This window comes from Manduca sexta, chromosome 12 (assembly GCF_014839805.1).
Source record: "Manduca sexta isolate Smith_Timp_Sample1 chromosome 12, JHU_Msex_v1.0, whole genome shotgun sequence".
In the NCBI taxonomy this organism is placed as follows: Eukaryota; Metazoa; Arthropoda; class Insecta; order Lepidoptera; family Sphingidae; genus Manduca; species Manduca sexta.
In genome coordinates, this window is record NC_051126.1 from 5,716,570 (window position 1) to 5,740,515 (window position 23,946).

General features: G+C 33.5%; 2 protein-coding genes across 3 annotated transcripts; one reads left to right on the plus strand and one right to left on the minus strand.

Annotated features, from left to right (window-relative positions):
* Window positions 1-3,796, plus strand: LOC115453536. 2 transcript variants are annotated; one of them, XM_037437811.1, is made up of 7 exons: window positions 1-326; window positions 429-632; window positions 967-1,290; window positions 1,571-1,676; window positions 2,907-3,022; window positions 3,278-3,351; window positions 3,632-3,796. In XM_037437811.1, exons 2-7 carry the CDS (start codon window positions 447-449, stop codon window positions 3,699-3,701), a joined length of 876 nt encoding a protein of 291 aa, XP_037293708.1. In that variant the 5' UTR covers window positions 1-326; window positions 429-446; the 3' UTR covers window positions 3,702-3,796. The 2 variants fall into 2 exon arrangements, with proteins under 2 accessions (XP_037293708.1, XP_037293710.1); XM_037437813.1 differs by having other exon boundaries at window positions 3,290-3,351.
* Window positions 3,797-4,561: 765 nt separating this feature from the next.
* LOC115446313 lies at window positions 4,562-23,819 on the minus strand. The gene is made up of 4 exons (XM_030172919.2): window positions 23,431-23,819; window positions 10,220-10,354; window positions 8,544-8,730; window positions 4,562-6,957 (listed from the first exon to the last, which is right to left on the minus strand). Exons 1-4 carry the CDS (start codon window positions 23,603-23,605, stop codon window positions 6,900-6,902), a joined length of 555 nt encoding a protein of 184 aa, XP_030028779.1. The 5' UTR covers window positions 23,606-23,819; the 3' UTR covers window positions 4,562-6,899.
* Window positions 23,820-23,946: the final 127 nt, after the last annotated feature.

The following is a 23,946-nucleotide window of genomic DNA, read 5'->3' on the forward strand; positions in this document are numbered from 1 at the left end:
TATCAAAAATAACTTCTTGCCCAACACTAGACAGATTGTCAAACGGCATAGATACAATAAATGCTAACATAAGGAACGGAATAAAAAGAATGAATGAATTATATTATTTACATACATAGAATGTCTTCTATAACACAGACAATCACCTATCTTATATTATCTATATATTTTTGTTTTTGGAGAAATAAATATGGCGCGCTGCTTGTGTTCGTTTTACATTTTGCGAAATTATTTATGAAAACAATAATGATAAGTAACAGAAAATTTATGTAAAATAGTTTTACGTACTTGTATTATTTACTTTTGCTAATTTCAAATAATATGAGGTAAGAGGCATTTATTTCTATCTTAAGAATTTGATTCTATGTGTTACATGTTGTCGTTCTAGTAGTCATAAATTATTTTTTTATTGAACTGCTTATATTTAGGTAACAGGATCTCAGAAAATGTTTAAGCAGCAGTTGTCGCCGAGAAGCGTTCACCCTTACCAGACGACAGTGGTACCGAGAAGTGAGCAGCAGTTTGCGTCCGCTACAGAACAAAGAGCAAAGTACCCGTGGGCGGAGGATATTAACACGCCGGTGTATCAAGTCACAGGCACAGACAGCTCGACATCCGACAATGCCTACCACGTACGTATCTTACGTTTTATGAAAATGGTGGTTTTAGCCGTTATTATGTTAAGAAGAAAAATAGGCACCATAATACCGTAATGTGCTACAGGTTCAAATAAATTTCAAGTTCTTTCTCTTGTTTTATGATACACTAAATTACATACCATATTAATATTATAATGAATGTCTATTTTTTGTGCCAAGATAAGTAGTTTTGTAATTGAGCTTTCATTGCAAATTATCATGAACAATCTATAAATCTACAATAATTTCACTGCTCCTGGCAATATTATAGCGACTATAATATTATGGATATGGATAGCTATGTTTAATATATAAAAAATAATTTCAGATGCCACATTATTACAATGGTACTATAAAAGATTACGGGCCACCATCACCTGTGTATCAGTCACCATATGGTGCATCAACATGGTATGGTAGTTACAAGAAGGGTGAGAAAGTTCCTGTGAGAGGATCACCCTCTGAAGTGTACACATTCCCGCAATGTGCTTCAGCATTCTCTCTACCTCTAAGTGAACCGGAGCCTCGCACACATACTGTGAGTAGGTCACCAGTGCCACCCATACCATCCGTTAGTCCTGAGGTACCCATTATAGGAGCCTGCGGTGGTCACTGCCCTGGCTTTGAGTATGTGTGCTATTATATTTTACAGGTGAGTGCCAATTTTTAAGTGAAGAACAATTATTTATAGTTACAGTTGGTAAATAGTCCTTTTACTACAGTTGTGATTTGTTAAATGTAGAACATATAAAATACACAAACATCTTTATGTGCATATATTTTCTTTAGTCTCAAGTATTAATTTGTGTATACTAAACTATAATAAGTTAATATTTGATCAATATATAAACTTATATTGGAAGATAATAAGTTATTAAATTTAATGGAGTATTTAATAGTAGAAACTTTATGTATATACATTTTTTTTTCAGGTGATATTTGTGGTTGGCATATTGACTGGTATATCACTGTGTATAGCTGGAATTGTATTAAGACGCACAAACCGCAATGGTGACCTAGGAGTTTTAGTATACATAGGTAAGATGCTTACATGTCACTTTCTCATGTATATGTTTATACTAGCTATTGCCCGCGGCTCCGCCCGCGTTATAAAGTTTTTCAGGCTAAAGTTTTCCGTTATAAAAGTAGTAGTTTCCCGGTAGCCTATGTTCTTCCCAGGTTCTCAAACTGTCTCCATTCCAAATTTCATCTTAATACGATAGGTAGTTTTTGAGTTTAACACGTTCAGGAAGACAGATGCAGCGGGGGACTTTGTTTTATAATATATTTTTTAGAACTTTTTAAGAGGAACAATCCCGTCATACATCATTATTGCATAACTTTAACCGTTTACGCAGCGCACGCAACGAAAGCTCTCAAAACTAATAAATTGTCCCCGTTTTTGCAACATGTTTCATTACTGCTCCGCTCCTAATGGTCATAGCGTGATGATATATAACCTATAGCATTCTACAAATAAAGGGCTATCCAGCACAAAACGATTTTTTCAGTTCAAACTGGTAGTTCCTGAGATTAGCCATTACTGCTGCGCTCCTATAGGTCATAGCGTGATGATATATAACTTAAAGCACTCCACAAATAAAGGGTTATTCAACACAAAATGAATTTTTCAGTTCGAATCGATAGTTCCTGAGATTAGCCATTACTGCTCCGCTCCTATTGGGTATAGCGTGATGATATATAGCCTATAGCACTCCACGAACAAAGGGCTATACAACGCAAAAAGAATTTTTCAGTTTGGACCCGTAGTTCCTGAGATTAGCCATTACTGCTCCACTCCCATTGGGTATAGCGTGATGATATATAGCCTATAGCACTCCACGAATAAAGGGCTAACCAACGCAAATTTTTTTTTTCAATTTGTACCGGTAGTTCCTAAGATTAGCCATTACTGCTCCGCTCCTATTGGGTATAGCGTGATGATATATAGCCTATAGCACTCCACGAACAAAGGGCTATCCAACGCAAAAATATTTTTTCAGTTTGGACCGGTAGTTCCTGAGATTAGCGCGTTCAAACAAACAAACAAACTCTTCAGCTTTATATAATAGTATAGATTATTATAACTAACTATTAAACTAAATGCTATTGATTTATAATCAATACGAATTCGTATGACAACTCGTCTAATATAATAGTACAGCGATATAGTTTAGACAAAAGGTTTAACAGGTTTTTATGAGCTAAGTGCAGAAAAGTGGAGTCTACAAAAATAACCATAAAATACTGATAGTGCAACTTGTTCAGGATGCCTCTCCTCGTGTGTGTGCTGCGTGCTGCTCGGCGTGCAGTGCTGCGTGCGGCGCGAGATCCGCCAGCGGAAACTACGCGCCAACATGCACATACCCATGCAGTCCATACAGGTCACTTTAAATGACGATAATCGTTCATTAACAAGAGATCATGGAAACTATGAATTGTATTATAAAATTACAGCAAAAATATGATGTATGGTTGCTCTTACTAATACACTTTTTTTAACAAGTGTATTTAATACCAATATTTTGAAGTAATTAAAAAAACAGTAATTAGATAATAATGATCAAACCTGTGCATCTTACAAATGTTATTTACATGAATTTAACAATTGGTAGTTATTACGTTTTTATTTTATTCAGGCATGTTTTCAGGAACCGCCAGCCCAAGCTTGCTCTTTATTGACGTCAACATTACCACTCGCTCAAGTGTATAGGTAACTAGTTTTAAACTACACTTTATTCTTTATTTTGTAACTAAGAACGGTAAAGAAGAAATCTAGTTTTAACTGCAATCTAAAGAAATATTCATGAGTGAATCACATTTGTAAACACATAAATTACTACATAACCCATTTATTGATTATAATCGAACCCAAGGAACTCCGGTTCACATATAAACAAATATTATGTGCTTTTACTTACCAAGAAATGTATAAATTGTCTTATGAATTGCTACTCAAACATTTTGCTATAACATGGTGTTTTTGTTTGCAGGCCGACAGTGACCCTGTGCGAGGAGGACGTGACCGGCGTGCCGTGGTGGCGCCGCACAACCAGAGACTGATTAGCTTTAAGTTTATGCTTTGTATTATCAATTTTATAACGGCAACTTGTACCATGATCTTGTTATTTTATTCAATATAAAGTTTGATTTCTTAATTGTTTATTTTATTCGTAAGACTTGCTTATACCTGCTCTATATTACATACTGCTGACAGTGGAGCTCGTGGCTCTACTACTGAGAGGGTGTAACGCCTTAGACCACTGTGCTGGCTTAGTACTGGTGGGCTGACTTCACATGACTTCGAAATTCTGAAGTAGAATTCTTAGGTATGTAGGTTCTCTTACGATGTTTTCTTTAAGTCGTTAAAGCGAACGAAAAATATAACCAATACATACAAATTTGAAAGGCAAGAATGTCCACGAGTTTTGAACCTGCAGGCCTTAAGCTTGCGGTCCCTTCCATTCCCAACTAGGCTATCGTGCACTTTTCATCCAACTTAACTTTACAAGATAACGTCGTCTTATTTAGTATTCAAAAATATCAAGTACCTCACAAGCTGTTTTTTATCTTTGAATATTATTATGCAGAATATATAGAATATTGTTAGAAAATTGTGAGATAATTTAGAGACATGGATATTTTTAGCGAACTCTAACAAAATTATTACAGTGGAAACCGGTTACATCGGTTATAATTATTAGATGGCAAGGTCCAAGCAAATACAAATCATCTATTAAAATGTGTATCGCTATTCACTAATAGTTACTATCGCATAAAATCTTCAGACTTAAGTAAACCTTTAAATATTTCAAAATGTTCATAGATCTATATTACTATACTATAAGATTACTATAATGTAATATAAGTCGAAAAAAATATTATTAGTAGAGTTCTGATAAGTATAAAGAAAAAAAACAGTGTTAAGTCTGGAATTTTTATTTACTGAAACATTTGAGATAGATAATACTAAGTACTTAATACGATGTTGTACACACGAATTAATTAAAAAACGGACATGTAGACTTTCTTCCAATAACTGTAACGTGGGTTTTACATATTTTATTGCACTTAAATCAGTAAACAATTACTCAAAATCCAATTGTAATAAAAGAAACTTCACCTTTATCATAAAAATAACAGGTTTATATTTGACGGACAAAAATAAAAAATATTTTATAATTTAAAATATGAAAATAATTTTATCACACCTTAAGAAATAATAAAGATAAAATATAACGAAATGAATCAGAAAAATAGACGGAAGGTGTACTGTAGTACTGATGTACACAAAGTTGAAAGAGAATACATATGAGTAATATAATAGTTATACAATATTTAGATTTAATAAGTACGTAATCGCAATGAATTTTTCATTACAGCGGAATTTATAGAATAACTGTAAAATACAAATAACTGTACTCAGACTACCAAAATAATTATCCTATACAGTCCTCCACAGAATACACAATTTGAAAATACATAGGTACCTTATAGCATATTCTGGAAAGGAAAAATTAAATGTAAACAAATATCTACCTGCATTTCGATAATAATGATTATTCTAATTGTATTTTGTCAAAATGACAATCTGAACAAAGATAATATTCGAAAAAATGATTCTATTCGTTTACACTTTACATAATTAAATTCCTTCCCTTAATATAGGATAACTTTTTTGTTATAATAATTATAATCGATATTGATGGCCACCACTATTAATTCAACAATCACAATAAACAACTATGTATATTTAGTACAGAATGAATACTATCACCAACTTTCTTCGTTAAATAATCCGTTGGTTATAACCCTGGCCAACTAACTTATTGTATGTACCTACTTATTATATACGAATTCATACTTTGTATCGCCTTCAAATAAATCAAATTATACATTGTGATGTTATTTTAATACTAATTCGTTTACAATACAAGAGAGCTTTCAATTAATATCAAAAAAGAAAATATAATTACATTTCATTAAAAGATTATTCCATGTAAATAATTCCAAACAAAAGTTTAGCAGGAATATTTCTACATTAAGTACTTTGTAAATAAATAAATTTGGGTGTGAACGAATATACAACCAGAAATATATTGGAAATTATATTTTTATAATCGCATCGTAACGCTAACGGAAATTTTCACACGTAAGCGACGCAATTACACCTAATAAAATGTAGAATTAAGCAAATGAAATGCTTTATAGAATCCGTTGCACCCCGTTCATATTGCAGCAGCCTTGCACACGCGAATACACACATTTATCTTATTTCTAAAAAGGACGGTGTCAACAAAACAAAACGTTGCGTATGACCAATAGCATAGATACATAACATTATGTACCAAAATGTGAAAATATTTAAATAATATATAAAATGACGTCTTTTGCACATACACTTAATCAACTAAACACTATGGAAAGTTTGTTTCGCACGCGAGTTCAATAATATTAAAAAATATACAATCTTCAATGGAATAAGATATTGTAACACATTTAAAAGTGTTTGTGAATTTTGATATTTCATATCTTACACAGCTATCCACATTAAACAATATAATTCTGGACGTTAATTTGGCCACTTGTCTTTTACTAATTATTCGTTATCAATTATGACAAATCTTACCGAAGCTTCATACCTACATTGCAATGGGTGTACAACTCCTGGCGGTACTACACACGGCGTATATCGTCTAATTGAATATATTCCTATCGTATTCATATTATAACGTTAAATAAGGTTATCTGAACACTTCATACAAGAATACTTGTTAAAATTCTCTTACATTTCAATGTCGTTATGTGATATACACGATTGTGCATGCTTTTATCTAAACCAGCCAAAGAGACAGCTTACCATTCAAAGGGAACAAAGATGATTGTAAAATAAAGTGCATTATAAATATAAAGTATATCCATTATCCACACAGACATGCACACATTATTCTTGAATAACAAACGATATCCGTGGGACACTTTCACCACCAGTACTTCTATTTGTACCACAAAATGCAATCTTAAATTTATGGACACGTCACAACACGTAAGTGTGGCATTAAAGATACATTAAGAATTTTTTTAGATACATAAGTACAAGACTTGCTTGCATCTGACTTATCATAAAAATAATTTCTATGTTACATAATATATGTCGATGGAAATGTATCAAAAATACCACTTGTACGTGTTTTATAATATAGAGGGACATAGAGGACTAGCCTAAGCTCGTAAAGGAATAACATCGTAAATATATATTTCTTACGCCACCGACGGCCTTCCATCCAACATTTTGTCGCTCTCCTCCGCGCTGCTCAAGCTGAAGCAAATATACATATAAAGTTAAAGGCGAATGTTTCTCACTTAATTAATGTTTTAGAAACCATTGTATTCTATATTTAACACACGTAAAACCGCTAGGCGACAGTCAGTCGTGCATCAAAAACCTAATTTACTACTTAATTCTGACAATTATATTTCATGGCATTTTACTTCATAATATAAAAACAACATAAACGGCGGACATTTAAACAAATTATATATTTTTATTTTTACGTTAAGCGAAGTGCGATTCTGCCGACAGTGAAAAATGACCGCGACGAAACGTGGGCGAGCGAACTAGTTAAGATTACTTTCCGAGCCCACTTTTATTCGAAGCCCACCTAATGCCCTTTATCACGTCCTTCGCAAAAGGTCAACGATAAAACCGCTTCAGTGGTCTTTAATGGAACTTATTCAATAATAATGGCAAAGTCTTCATGGTTATGCTCGAAGGAATACAAACAGTCACGTGGATCGCGGAACTAATGTAATGGGAACCTTAACACGGCAGGGTAGTAAAGCAAACAAGACGTAACAAAGGCACCAGTGTTGCACCTGCGCCGCTGTCACAATACACTCGTGATGTGCTATTACGATATAAGTAAACATGTTAACAACTGCTTCATTGGAGCGACGCTTTGAATAACAATTTGCTATAGATACATCATACAGTTCACTATGCACCACACGAGGATGGTATGTACTTAGCATAGTGACTTACTATAACTACCCTTTAGTAATTATAGATTTGCGATAACTACAGTTCCATGTAAAAAAAATGAATAAGTCGTTGGTCCAGCTTCTGATGAATAGAAGCGTTACTTCTACGAGTTGTATAACATCATATCTTCAATATACGAATGGCTACCTTGATACGATACTTTCATTATGACTTTAAAAATTTCATTACGGATTTTAATTAATTATATTTCACTCATCACTTTCCTCCTTTCATCGAGTCATTTATCCTACTCTTCTTGTCATTTATTTATTCTTGAAACTTATTTGCGCATTGACGTTTATATGGTTACTAACAAATTATCGTGTAGCGTGCATAAATACTATCGTCACACGTTTAACGTATACTGGTATGTGTTAATTTGTTACAGTTTATGAACGTGAAATACTCCTATAAAGTCGACACAGTCTAACATTTGTTGACCTTATATTCGGACTACACAGCAGTGCTCCAAGTCCAATAGCCCCTTGCAGTACCGAGACAGCGAAATAATATTATGAAATAATTAGATAGATGTGCTTTGCGTTAACCACGAAAAGATAATTAAATACTTATTTAATTATCCTGAATACGTATGAACATAGGCAGAATAAAAAATAATAACTAGCACACGAAGTATGTAGTAATTTTAGTTAACTATGTAGATATATTTTTAATATTGAACAGAAATATATATTTGTTTATAAATGGACATAATACAGATGATGAGGATAAACGCCCACGCCTGGCCATAAAAGGTGAAGTTACATCCAGAACTTTGATTAATAACGTGCTGTGTGATAATATGCATAAATCTGAAATATGACGAACAATGTCTATGTTAACTATAGCGGGCAAATTCTTACCATTCCTTATTGTCCATGAGGTTGCGCATCTCGTCATCAGGCGCGGGCGGCGCGTCGCGCACGGGCGCGTACTGCGCCGCCACCAGCGGGTCCGTCGAGGGGTTCAGGGCGGTCAGCGCGGCGGCTCCGCTGGCCGGCGCCTCCTTGCCACCGCCCAGTCTTGACGACCAGGCCCAAACTCCCACGACTGAAATAAACCGTGATATTTTAAGTGATGCTTAGAATTAAATTGTAGTTTTTAATCATTTTGTTTCTGTTGCATATCTGATTTAGAATAAGTAATTTGTAACATTATTTTTGTTTGATAACTTTTAATGGTAGCCTATATATACTTGTCTGAGTATCTTGAAGTGCTATCAAAATTTGACGATGTATCTCAAAGCCTCTTATATAACTACATACATTTGACCTTTAACAAAACTCCGAGAAGTTCAACACAATTTATGTAAACAAAGAAAAGCTAAAAAATGAATCATTCTTATTCTTTTTAAAACTCACATACACGATATGGTTCGCGTCGAGCGGTGACACGTAGATTACAAGAAAGATGCATCAAAAATTCTTTGTTGCACGTATTCTTTGTTCCAACAAGAAAGAAATGAAAGAGCAGATGCCGTTACAGTAAACAGTCGTGACATCTTGTGTAGCTTTGTACAATCTTGTCTTCACCTATATTCTTACACTCACCCAGATGGATTTACTGGACTAATAATCAGCAGTACTACTTGCTAGATAGATACTATGTTTGTTTCACACCCTTTATTTCATTTTTGGTTTTAGTTGCTTATTAACGGCATCATTCGCGTCTGTGCGTCATTTAGTTAATAATTAACATATCCTTTGTTCATAATAGGGACGTCATTCAACACTAGTAGTTCGTAAAATGGAAATTCTTCACAATAATATTGTACAGCATTAGCATACTAAATATGAATATCTACTACGCCCATGCACGGTAATGTAATATCCGCTGCCTATCAATGAATGGCTATTGCCTACAAACACACCCTAAAATGTGGACATGTCGCAAGGCCACATTAATTCAGAAATTCACTACATTCTGTGGGTTTCCATCCCATTAGAAATTTAAATTAGCCCTACATTCATACTTAAATTAATTTAAATGTATAAACTGAAAATATAAATACCAGAACAGCTCGTTATGGTTGCCCTAAAATATTGTGTTTATTTATATTATAAGCATTTACAACTCGTTCCTTTATATACTTCGCAAACATTATTCGGATATTTGCAATGTAATGTTTACCCAGTTTAATAAATTGTTAACAATTGATATGCAATGAATAATTTCATAAAGAAAACTGAAAGCATCGGTAAAATCGATGATTCGCCAACTGAACGAAAATATTTACATTCCCGAGTTGTAAATAGATGAAAACGATATAAAGGAACTTGAACTTATTTTTAGCTTCATTACAGTTCCTTAACCTTCAGCTTCCATGTAATTAACTGTTAATTTAGCTAAGCGTTGAATGTCTTACTATACCATTGTTTTTAAAAACATTCGTTTATTCAATATTGCATAACTGTATCTTTTCTTAATTTTCCTGCTACACAATCCACGAAAATGGTAATTTTCCATTGAATTCAAATCAAAATAAACTGGACCTTCGATATTAAGATAGCTTTAATTTCAGACTGAAACAATGACTTACTAGCAAAGATGAGTCCAACAAAGAGCAACACTCCACCTGCGATGAGTGTGCCGAGCCCGTTGTCGCCGCTGTCTGGCGTCGTTGGCGCCGGCGTGTTGGAGTACTGCACGCCGCCCGCGATCAGTAGTGCTAAGCCTGGAGATAAAATAATACATCAGTTGAAGTCCTTACAGTATTGTAGCCTCAAATATAGTAACGATTTGACGACGACGACGACATTTGAAATTACATATATGGATCTGGTAACTACGAGCAGAAATAAACACGGGCTAACTTTGTGGTAAGTACTATGATGTTAGGCACAATCAAATTTATAGCTCCAAGTTCTATCTTCTTAAAATAAAAAGGTAATATTGTAATTGAAAAGTCAACTATGACGTAAGTTACTATCACGGATCCATTTTTTACGCAAAAGCGCATTTCTTCCGTCGTTTGACAAGATAAATGACTTAGTACGGGGTAGCGTAGCGTCCCGTGCCAATTTTACTTTACTATAAAACGAGTTCATTCTGAACAGCGAGTCAAGATACGGAAAGGATATGATATAAATAGGTAACGCTCGTTATCAGAATACAGATTTAAAACAATAAAATCGTGCAGCTGCCGTCCCCCTGGGGGTTTTTTGTCCTTCAATTAATGTAAATCTGTTTTATGGAATACGTACAGTTACCTCGTTTGCTTTAATATTAACATTTTGTTAATTATATTTAAATTTATAACGTACGGACTGAACGCAATAGCCAACTTACAATATTAAATTGCTCCGACACATTTTATTTAAAAAAAATTAACGATCTCAAAGCCGATAACAAGGAAGTATCAACTTCGGCGAGTACAAAAATCGAAACTGGAATGATGGTTTGCTAATTATTCAACGACCTGCTGCCATAACGGCCTCTTTTAACGACTTTGCCTCACGAATGTCAAATGAATAACCATTTTGAAAACTTTGTAGCTAAAGACATTATTAAAGTGAACACAATATTATAAGATACATATTACAATTTAAAATGACATCAATTGCATCGCATACGTTCCGTTAAAGCAATCAATCAGCGATAGATGTTTTAGGGTCAAGATCGAGACAAATAAAGGTTCGTATTGGTTTTTATTATAGACAATATAACATACTGCGAGCCTTCATTGCCTCTAATTTACTTTACATACATGACTAATTAGCTGTTATGTGTGTTTATTTATTTACCAATTATGTTTTTTAAGCCTTTTGCTTAATTAAATGTATTATCACGTGTACCTACACGTTTAACATAATCGGTGTTTTGTCAATTTCTTTCTTAAACTAAATTATTTAAGAGTAAATAAAGAAGGCAAAACACTCAACAAGATTCCTGCGTATATATAGATAGTTATTAACTTGTTATATTGGCTACACTCAATTACTGTTTCCTATAATAACATAAATCATTTTGTACTTCCGATCTGCGCTGCATGCATGATTCAGAGTATTTGTCATGCAACTAATATAAAAGGTAATATGCTAATGTAACCTACAGTATTAGTTCAGCATAAGTCTTAATGATAAGACATATAAATATGGCATGAGTAATACATGAACGTCATCAGTAATAAACCTGTTTCGTTATTGCTTTTAAAATAGCTAAAACTGGTCCGATGACCCGCTCAGATTGTTTAAAAACCAAATTTGTGAATATAGTACATTAGCATCATCATTATGTGTTTGTTCTTATTTTTCGAACAGGTGCTACCTTATGGCCTACATAACAACGGTAAATAGTAATAGATCGTAATATTTACTTGATTTATGTACATCTGCTTTAAATTATTTTAATTAATAAAAAATAAAATTATTTTGACATAGTTAAAAATTACGCTTCGTAGAATGCAAGGTAAAAAGTCAAAGAAATCTTAATAGTCTTCTATTATTGTAATGGTATTTTAATTCGCCACTAAAGATTACTAGTAGATACATGATTAATTTATTTATAAGTGCTACTTTTATATAATAAAATGGTAACGAGACCAAAACCTTAGTTGAACTCGATACATAGGCTCACGTTTTTCTCATAGACATCTATAATATCTCGAAATATTATCAAGAAACCAGCAACCGTTGGTAGACTAGTTAGTTCACAAGCATCAAACTATGTGGTAAATAAGGGTTTTATCATTTTAAAGTTAGCATTAGACTAATTAACCAAAACACATGTTACTATTGAGATAATCACAGTCAATTATATAACAGCAAAACATATGGAGCGTGTAATGGCCGCGGTCCATAACGAACCGATTCACCTTGACACCTCTGCGCAGGCGCAGACGCAGAGGCTTTGATAAATTAACGTCAAAGTTACAAAGGATACCACGAAACTAGGAACTGCTAAAAATCTACATATTTGCTGTTATAAATTCATCAAACTTCGATTTTAAATTTAAAGCAATTCATCGAAAAGTATGAAAAACTTCAGGGGCGACGAAGTAAGCAGCCTAGAATCGATCTCATTAGAGACCTTAAAAACTCGAGGTAAGAAATTCGGCCTCGATTCATTATTAGTAACCGGCAGGATTCCAAGAAGTTAATTAACGTATTTACTAAAAGCTAATGAAATGTACGACAGAGTTTATACTTCGAGGAGCGATTGTGTGGGTGTTATTTATGAACTAAAACTTTCATTATCTTTAGGACTCAGTACCTGTTTATTTCAACTACCTAGGGACAGCAGCAGTTTATCATTGCAAGTTTATATAACAACTCGTACCCAAATAAACCCGTGTAACATTATTAACAAAAGCAAATTAGTTTGCTTATGAGTAGAAAAAAACCTCTCTCGTCTCGATCTATTACGTAATAATGTATCCGTAGTGTTCATACAATATTAAGTTACATTAGTATGATTTTTTAACACTATTATTGACACAACAGTTTACGAATATGAAATGTTTATGAATATGAAACTTAAAATAAATCGCGTATATCACATAATATCAGTCGTTCGCCTATCGTTTATGATATCCGTAAGTATGAATGTCGACAATGAGTGAAAACAGGAAATATTTTTTTCCGGTATAATGAAAAAAAATGGGTCATTCAGCATATTGTGTCAATTGAATCGAGGGTCAACCACAAACATTAAATGGGTTCAGTGGCATATGACATGATTGGAGCATTTAAAACACTCACAGGAAGTGATAAAACAAATGTATAAAAATAAAACACCTATCACTAAGTGATAATATGCACATTGATCCACTGTTTTCCGCGATGTTATCTCGTTTTAACATGAGGATTGAGGACAGCTTTGAGTGTTTTCACCCACCGCAAAAGATTAGGAATAGTTTTTACAACCTGCCGCCCGTCTCATAAACATTATCAACTCCTTCCTGGAGATTCAGTGCCGAGAAGAATATGATCGAAAAATTTACACAGAATTTTCTTGCTGTACCTGAAAATCGGCACAGATATTTAATTCAGAAACTGGATATAATATACTACGGTGCAATGTGGGAACTCCAATATGGACATATTAATATAATTTTCATCACGATCAAAAAGGGTGGGAACATTACATTATAATAAAAAAACAAAGAATGTTAACTTGTCTAACACAAGGTTAAAATAATCAAATGGGTGTACTTATACTTCCTGTGTTTAGCGTAATATCACTTAATAACAGATTACCGATTTTACAACGGTTGTTATGCAATAAACACTTAACACTGATACTTATACACCTATTATTTTTACTTTTTGTTTCCATAAAAATTATAACAAAAAAATATTGCATCTTGTGAGTCATAACTGAGATTAACATGAACAGTAATCGTGATCCCTGCAGTCTGCCGTCGCTTGAGGAAATGTTGCACGACATTTTAATAAAAACGTAAAATATGAAATCTCTCTTATAACTTAGATGTAATCAAACATATTTGCGCTCTTTTTTCATATCTTTTCTTTTTAATAACTATATTATTCGAACTTCGTTTAGATTGTAACAGTAGTTACTCGAGACTTGCGAAAAGATATCTATTTATAAAGGCATTATATCAAACAAAGGAAAACTGGCCATTGCCTTCCGAAATGACATTTTAAAAGCTTCCTACAACACGGAAAAGGAAATGTATTCATACTATTATAATAATTGAGTCGGCAAAAAAAGGCATTACAGTAATAATGAAAATATGGTCTCACATATTTACTATAGGGAAAGACATATAATTTCCATTTTATTAAAAGAGACAACTAAGGAAATATGGATCAACTTTTTAATAAAAACCGACTACAAAAGCAACTACACACCAAAAATAATGTATCTTTGCCATACATAAGTGCATTCTAAATTTAACATTCTTCTCGCGTATTTACTTAAGTTAGCTTTACATACATACGGGTCAAATATAGAACCACCTTCTTTGAAGTCGGTTAAAATAGGCGATAAATTAAAAAATGAGTACACGGCTCATAGGAGAAAATACAAGGTTAACGCAATATGACCTGAGAAAACGATAAGGTTGCTTTCGCGATATCAATAACACCACCTTGTAAAACATTTAAAATTAAACATGATTTTATTATAATTTTAATATATTTAACATCACGTGTTGTCTAATTCGAGCATTACACAAGATTTATAAATAGAACTAACATTCAGAAAATCGTTCAAATGAAGCGTCCGTGTTTGCGTCAACCTTTTACCGATGAACAAAACGACAAAGTGCAAAGTAAAGGTGTTTGGAGTTTTGAGTCATTAAAAACATCTGCGAACATAATCTGAAATATACATACAATATTTGAATACTTTAAGAAATTGTATGTTATGTTTTTTGTAATGTTTTTGTTTGTTTTGCTACATAGAGACGGAGGTATAAAACTTTGAAACTTTAAATCTGATCTCATTACTTAGTCATGTTAGTAAATTATACACAAAGAGGTTATTGACATGGCCAATTGAAGGGTGTTTGTTAATGTATATTATATCAAGAAATTTACTTAACTAACAAAGAATTAAATACACATTGAAATAGAATACTAAATATGTTAAGGATAAAAATAACCTCGCCTTTATTCTCGCAAGGGTAAGCAAAGTCGCGCTTAGTGGAAATACAATAGAGCGTCGATTATACGAACATTAACAGCTAGTTCTAACTTTTCATGCTTACATACTGCCTAGCAATGTTTTAAGCTCAAAATTAAAGCGACAAGTGTCAAATATTATCTATCCGTAATTTACTTACTTAACTTTATAGGTAATAGGTATACTTGCACGTAAAATATTGACTAAACATGTTCTGTTCCTTAAGCTGTCTGTACTTTATTTCCTACTTACTACTCTGATAAACGAGATTCATATTATAAAGTATGTTTTTTTATTGGTACATACATTAAAGTATACAATTTGATTACCCGAATAAACCGGTTTTCTGAACACCCATGTGCACGTCATGTTCCGACGCACTACCGTATATTCAGACGCATGTTCATCTCAAGTAAAGGACTGCAAACCTATTAACATGTCGCAAACATACTACAAACCGGAGAAATTCGCGTTTTCGTGAAACATCCTTTTGTTTGTACAATCGAACGATTGAATATGAATTATACCATACATATATTAACAACAAATGGAAAGCGATGAATAAAGATTTTACGGATTATATTATATTAACAAATAAAATAGTATAGTCATAATATTATGCACTTTTCTTCTTCCCCCATATTACACACCAATGTATAGGTAAAAATCCTCAGTAAAACAGTAAACATAATGACGCTTTTGGAGCGTGTAACTGTTTTCATTGTATTGTAAAACGAATAATAAATACCCAGTTAGAGATTTCTGGATACGTGGGCGGACATCCTACGTATTGTTAGAACGGATGAAAACAGTTAGTGGCTTGTGTTTTAAATATAAAGGGAAAGGTAACTCCATATTCGGTTAATGTAAATTTTGTCACGTTCATAGTTCATTAACAAACTTTACTGAGCGGTAATCGAATAAATGATACGTCAAAATCGACTGTTAACACAGAAAGATACCTGAAGTAAGGAAAAAATCAAAGATGTAGATTAAGAAATAACAAGGAAACTAAATAAAGTCAACCTTATGTATAAAACCAGAGTTAAAACATATATCCAAATCATTAATATACGTCAGAGACCCACTCTCAAACTACAATTATATAACGAATACAAGATATTATCAGTCTACTGCATAAAAATGAAATTCCACTTCATATAAGTATCTGATCAAGTAAAAATACTCGCGAAGTCCATCTGACAACGCCTCTAGGGCGTTCACTTACAAAGGTAGAGAAAATTATTATTTCCTTGGCAGACAACAATCTTACGAGTTTTGCCTTTTAGGTACATGCGGTAATAATGAAGTGTGCAACTATCAAGAAGTCTGGGTAATTTAAAATCAAGTTCATGAGCCGCATCGGGCCCGGCCCGGCCGGTTTGACTCGCTGCGGCGCGAGCGCAAGGCAGCGGCGGCGTCTGGAGTATTACGAAAATGGGCCATTGCAACGGTAGCCAGGTAGCAGTGGGCTAAGGCAGTGGGTAGCACACAACATTAGCGATTCGTTAGACCAAAGCCGCTTTCACTCGCAATGGAGCAAATGGAACAATAAACACCCACACGTAAATGTATAGCCATTAACTACTTATTACACTTTCAAACCTTTGCATTGGATGAAACAAAATGAATCACTACCAATGTTTCACTGTATTTCATCACAAAAATTTCGTGCTACGACTTGTTGGGATTACATTTACAAACATAAAGCACTGTACTAAACAAAGGGATTTTAAATTCTCATTCCTAAGATAAATCTTTGCAGAAAAGTCATCAGTCAGTATCATATCAGAAATGCTGAAATAGGAATTTGGTCACATGTTATTTATAAACATTATTCATATTTTTCTAGTAATTACTAGAGATTTACACAAATATGTCGTAATAACCACAACTTTTATTGCAGTTCGTCAATGCCAAGATATTATTACATTGTCGGGAACTTTAGACTCGTTCTCGGTTACCGAAGAAAGTTTTATGTAAGATCTCTCGGAACTGGTTTGTAATAATTCATTTTAGTTACATAAGCAAGTCAAAGAATGGCCCTCGATTGTATATTTTATTTGAATTTATCAGTCACGTCATGAAAGACTAAGTGGAAGTGGATACGGAAACGAAACACACGTCTAAGTGAGGTTCGGCCGAGTTTGTCGACCTTCGCTTGCCAGTTCCATTAACTATCTGTAGCTATACGCCTCTCTCAGAATTGTAAACTTTAAGTAAATAAATGGCACTAAACGAACTTTTATAGTGCATTGGCTAACTAAAAGTAAATAAATAAAATATATCACTGTACTACTAACATTGTATACTTAATTTTATTTACTATTCTGAAAATTGCAATTTACAGAACTACCTAAATTATTTCATTTAATTTATTGTTACAACTCCATATCGCTTTAAACATTATTAATACGCAGTACACTTATACAGTTAATTAGGTAAAGTGAACTGAATTCTGGTTATAGGTAATTTATAAATACATATTTAATAGGGGACCGGACAGGTATTACCAAAACATCTGAAATTCAGTTTAAAGTAAAGTTTGTAATATTAAAAATATTATCTCATATTTGTTTTTGTAAAAGAGTTGTGATTTGTATTTTTTAAAACAATAAATAAAATACAATAATTATAATATTTTTAGTCTATTCTTTACGGCAAATGAAACACCAATCACGGCGCATGACGTCACACGTGGGTAAAATGTAAACAAACAGACGTCATCTGGATGTCATACCGCGTTGTGTTATTTTAATGCTTTAAATGTGTTTTTTGTCACAGAACTGCTCTAATAATTAATATTAATTTATACGGGACGTTGTTACTATCTTCCAGCTTAACGTTTACAGATTGTTTAATCGTTAATCATAATGGACCGCAAAAAATATCGTTGGTGCGTCGTACCTGAATGTAATAATACTTCTATATCTTTACCAAACAAATTATTTATAGATGTACCACGAAAAAACAGATATACGAGTAAAGTGGTTGCAGTTAGCAAGACGAACCTACGACGGAATGTCTGCAGACTCACCGATTTAGTTCTGTGAGGATCACTTTGATGTAAGTAAATAAAAATAGTGTTTCGGTTTAAAATAAATCGATGAATATTTCAATTAATTAAATCATTTGTACACCCAGGAGGTTATGGTTATGAGATGTATTTATTTATGTTTTAGCTGCCACATGATATGGAATAGAATATTTATTTATATAGAATTCTGGTTGTTACACAGTAACCTGAGATTGCCTGAGATTAACACGGTCTATGCAGTGTTGCCAGATCATAATTTCTCTTTACCCCAGGATTATTTGGAATTTAAAATTTTACCCTTAAACCAATCATAAATAATTCGGTACTTTTTTTTCTATATCCTTATCTATGCAGACGCCACTTCTTTCTTCACTTCCACTTCAATAATTATTAATTTAATTATCTCATTTTATTAGGAACAACTAGCTGTACACGAAAATTGTATTGAATAAAAAATTATAATTGTTTCATGGCCTACAATTTTTGTAGGAAAATATCTTTGTCTAAGCTCAATATTTATTACAATAACGTGAAACAATAGCTTTAATACTTTAACTCGTAGAATTACCCCAAAATTACCATAAAAAATACCCTGCTGATTCAGTTTTACCCTAAATCTAGGGTAAATAACCCTAATCTGGCATTATTGAATCACTGTTCAAATGACAAGACTTGTCAAGTTGCTTTATCCACGTATGACGTCACACGAGACGAAATGACATAATGTAGCGTTTGCGCGGGAATTATAGCTATTTAACATTTAGGCATGGTTTTATGTCCTTTTTAAGCTTTATTTGTGCAAAATACTATTTTTCTTGGCTATTTATATCCACAATGATCAATTTAAAACACCTTCTGAAAATTTGTCCGGTCCCCTATTAAATGACTTGTTTTTATGGTTTGAGTAGCAGTGGCGAGAGGTGAAATTTTCCAAAACGGAACCGGACTCAACCTATAGGTACTAATATATGAATGCGGTCTGCAAATTGTTCTAATGATAATCAAATTCTACATAAAGGAAAGCCGGCAGGAATCGGGTTGTATGGACTCTTCGCCACTGTTGAGTAGTATGATTAATAATTATGCATTCCTCAAGATAATGTTTCAGAGAATTTCAGAGAAAGCATAAACCAAAGTACGGGGAAACCTAGATAAAAGTTTAAGGTGTCTTATTTATATTCAATCCGTATTATATTGATTTTTATTTAAATCCAAAAAAGAAATATTCTGACCCTGCGACCTCTGAAAACATATTTCACGTATATGACTTGAGCAAAATAAGAAAGCATTGTGTCGACGGCCGGTCTACCGTTGCGGTTGTCTATGTACCGTGGTCGGATCACGCAGCACGCTCTGCACGCAGTCGCCAGATGAGTCACCGGCCACAGGCGCCGCCCGCTCGCACCGGACACCCGATACCTTATACGAATTACTGTTCATTGTACCACGATACGCGCAATTTACTCGCCTTATCTTCGCTACCATGCGCCATCTGAATATTAAACCCCTTTGAATAGTAATTTACTACGCCATATATCCAGATGAATGCTCATTTTATTCCAGCCACGCTGTACGAGTACGTAGTATCACTCATTCAATACTAGGCGATAGATCTTTCGTATACGCGAACTCATCGACGTACAAACCATCACAAAGACCATGGTTTCCTTCCGCCGCCAAGCATCTGGGATCAATGCAAAAGTTCTAGCGTTCCGGTATGAAGGACATCGTAATTTAGGGTTATTATTTAGATAGAGCCAATTTAATTACTGGTCATAGACATAACTAGAAATGTCGTAGGTTGGACAGCTCTGTGGACTGCAGAGCTTTCAGAGGTCTTTATGAGCATTCGTAGTTTACCGAGGCGAGCGAATCACTCGCTTCATTATCAATTGCATAAAGATATTCTGTACATTTTCATGTTTCAATATGGTCTTTTTTAAAATGATGTCCTCCTCAGTTATTTTTTAAACTGCATCAGCCTTTGTTCAATACCTGAGACATGTGTCCGTCTGACTGGATGTTAGATATGCAACTGCAGTTCTGCAGATGACATGAACTATGGGAATAACTTTTCAACAGATTTTTCATTAGACTCATATATTTGCGCCACGTGAAAACCTAATATGAAGATTCGTTTGGTTGTTGATATTATTGGATATGAATACACTTTACGCATGCCTACTGTGGTTAAAGTTGTGCTACAAAAACAAGCTGAGGTCAGTCACAATGAGAGACAGACTTTTCTATTGAGTCTGTTAGTTGGTGCCCTGGTCATCTATTTGTCAAGAATAGGGGACCGGACAGGTATTACCAAAAAATCTGAAATTCAGTTTAAAGTAAAGTTTGTAATATTAAAAATAGTATCTCATATTTGTTTTTGTAAAAGAGTTGTGATTTGTATTTTTAAATCAATAAATAAAATACAATAATTATAGTATTTTTAGTCTATTCTTTACGGCAAATGAAACACCAATCACGGCGCATGACGTCACACGTGGGTAAAATGTAAACAAACAGACGTCATCTGGATGTCATACCGCATTGTGTTATTTTCTGAGGTTATTTTAATGCTTTAAATGTGTTTTTTGACACAGAACTACTCTAATAATTAATATTAATTTATACGGGACGTTGTTACTATCTTCCAGCTTAACGTTTACAAACTGTTTAATCGTTAATCATAATGGACCACATAAAATATCGTTGGTGCGTCGTACCTGAATGTAATAATACTTCTATATCTTTACTAAACAAATTATTTATTGATGTACCACGAAAACACATATACGAATAAAGTGGTTGCAGTTAGCAAGACGAACCTACGACGGAATGTCTGCAGACTCACCGATTTAGTTCTGTGAGGATCACTTTGATGTAAGTAATTAAAAAATAGTGTTTCGGTTTAAAATAAACCGATGAATATTTCAATTAATTAAATCTTTTGTACACCCAGGGAGGTTATGGTTATGAGATGTATTTATTTATATTTTAGCTGCCACATGATATGGAATAGAATATTTATTTATATAGAATTCTGGTTGTTACACAGTAACCTGAGATTGCCTGAGATTACCACGGTCTATGCAGTGTTGCCAGATCATAATTTCTCTTTACCCCAGGATTATTTGGAATTTAAAATTTTACCCTTAAACCAATCATAAATAATTCGGTACTTTTTTTTCTATATCCTTATCTATGCAGACGCCACTTCTTTCTTCACTTCCACTTCAATAATTATTAATTTAATTATCTCATTTTATTAGGAACAACTAGCTGTACACGAAAATTGTATTGAATAAAAATTATAATTGTTTCATGGCCTACAATTTTTGTATGAAACATCTTTCTCTAAGCTCCATATTTATTACAATACCGTGAAACAATAGCTTTAATACCTTAACTCGTAGAATTACCCCAAAAATTACCATAAAAAAATACCCTGCTGATTCTGTTTTACCCTAAATCTAGGGTAAATAACCCTAATCTGGCATTATTGAATCACTGTTCAAATGACAAGACTTGTCAAGTTGCTTTATCCACGTATGACGTCACACGAGACGAAATGACATAATGTAGCGTTTGCGCGGGAATTATAGCTATTTAACATTTAGGCATGGTTTTATGTACTTTTTAAGCTTTATTTGTGCAAAATACTATTTTTCTTGGCTATTTATATCCACAATGATCAATTTAAAACACCTTCTGAAAATTTGTCCGGTCCCCTATTCAATTCAGAAATGCTTAATATTCTCTAAAATGTGCACTTTAATTAGTAAATGATGCTGAATGTCAAATTATGCACACATGCAATGACACAATGACATCACCAGTACTGTGCAGCATAAGTATGTTAAAGACGGCAAGATGTCCCTACAACATATCATTATATGATTCGTCAGGGATAGTGCAATACCTTACATGGTATACAAAATTTTGCACTATAAAATAGTGTCACCAGATACTTGAAACAGAGGACATTTAAAGGATGATTACCTATGATTACCCAAAACAGTGTTTATGCTATAAAATATTTAGATTATACAATATTTATAGATTAAACTTGCTATGTAGCAAACGACAACACCTAGCTATTAATACTGCACAAAATTATAAAAACCTTTCATATGCCAAATTGTACCATGTGGACACTGTGTAATAAAAATTAAGGGGGTGCCAATACATTCAGACAAACAATACACCTGACTATACACCAGGGCCCTTATTCTGTAAGATAGTGTAAACGCGTAACGCGGCCGTGTCATGTTAACTTCGAGAAATGTGCGTGGAATGGTATTCTGTAAGCCAAATATCTATAGTCCTAAACATGATGCGTTGTGTTACGTGCTTGTTACGCACTGTCAAAATAACGTGCGGGATAGAGAATAAGGCCCCTGATAATGTTATCAATATTATATGTAATTGTGTTAAAAATGGAAAACACTACTTATTTTGTAGAAATTCTGTTTAATTGCAAGTTAATATAATATGTACTCATAAATTAAAAAGCTATTATGCTAATTACACACCAATACTAAGTACACTTTATTATCTAATGATTGACAATAGAACATGTAAAATATTTTTTTATAAAATAATAAATTATGCATACTCAACAATTCCCGATAACATATGGAATTAAAAGCATTAGGCATGCTTATTGGAAAAGAAACTGGAGAGTGATGGTTACATTTTGTGCCTGCTTAGTTAAAAATAACATTCTATTAACTGGAAACTGGTTAAAAACACAAGATATATTATTTATTTTCTACAGTAAACCAAAACTAGTCTGTAAGTACTCAAACCAATATTTATTTATTCAACTGCTTGGTTATAGAACAAACAACAATAGGAGAACCCCAGAATTTTATGATGAATGAAATAGTAATGAGTGATTTACAATTAAAAAATAACATTATATTTTAAGATTCTTTAGCAATGAACAGATTAATTATATATTTAATTTTAATTTGCCTAAGCGCATTTTATTTCTCCTTTTTTTTAGAGAAATGCCTATTCGTTTTTAAATGCACAAAGATCATTCGGTGTGATAGCAACAGCCTCCTAGTAAGCACAATGGAATAAATGATTCAACTACGATATTCTTAATACTTATTACTTACCAATGACGCAAAGAGTGCTTCCCAATAAGCATAGACCAATTCGTAAACAAACTGCTCGATTCAGGCTGCTTGTCACACGGCGTGAGAAGTAGCTGATGGGGCAATTCCAGCGCTGGTCATTTGGTTGTTGTTCGTAAGTCACTGTCGTAGGCTGATACACTGCATTCGTCGGCATGGTGACTGAATCTCAATATTAAGCACTACACAACATAGGACACGATACGGCAACGATTAACTACGCACTACACGAACTAACTGGCAGTCGAAGCAAGTAAATATATACACTGCCTGTGCGAAAAAGCGTGAACAGCGATTCAAAAATAAAAAGGAGCACTGCACGAATCGCTGTAAATAGAGTTCGAAGCACACAGAAATAGGCACGACTGATATACATCGATAATCGATGTTTAACCGAAAATTCATTGATGTGTTTACATCGATACTCCCCAAAAAATCGACACAGCGAGTTTAAAAAAAAAATGAGTAATCAACTAGTTAATTCGATAAAATATTGTC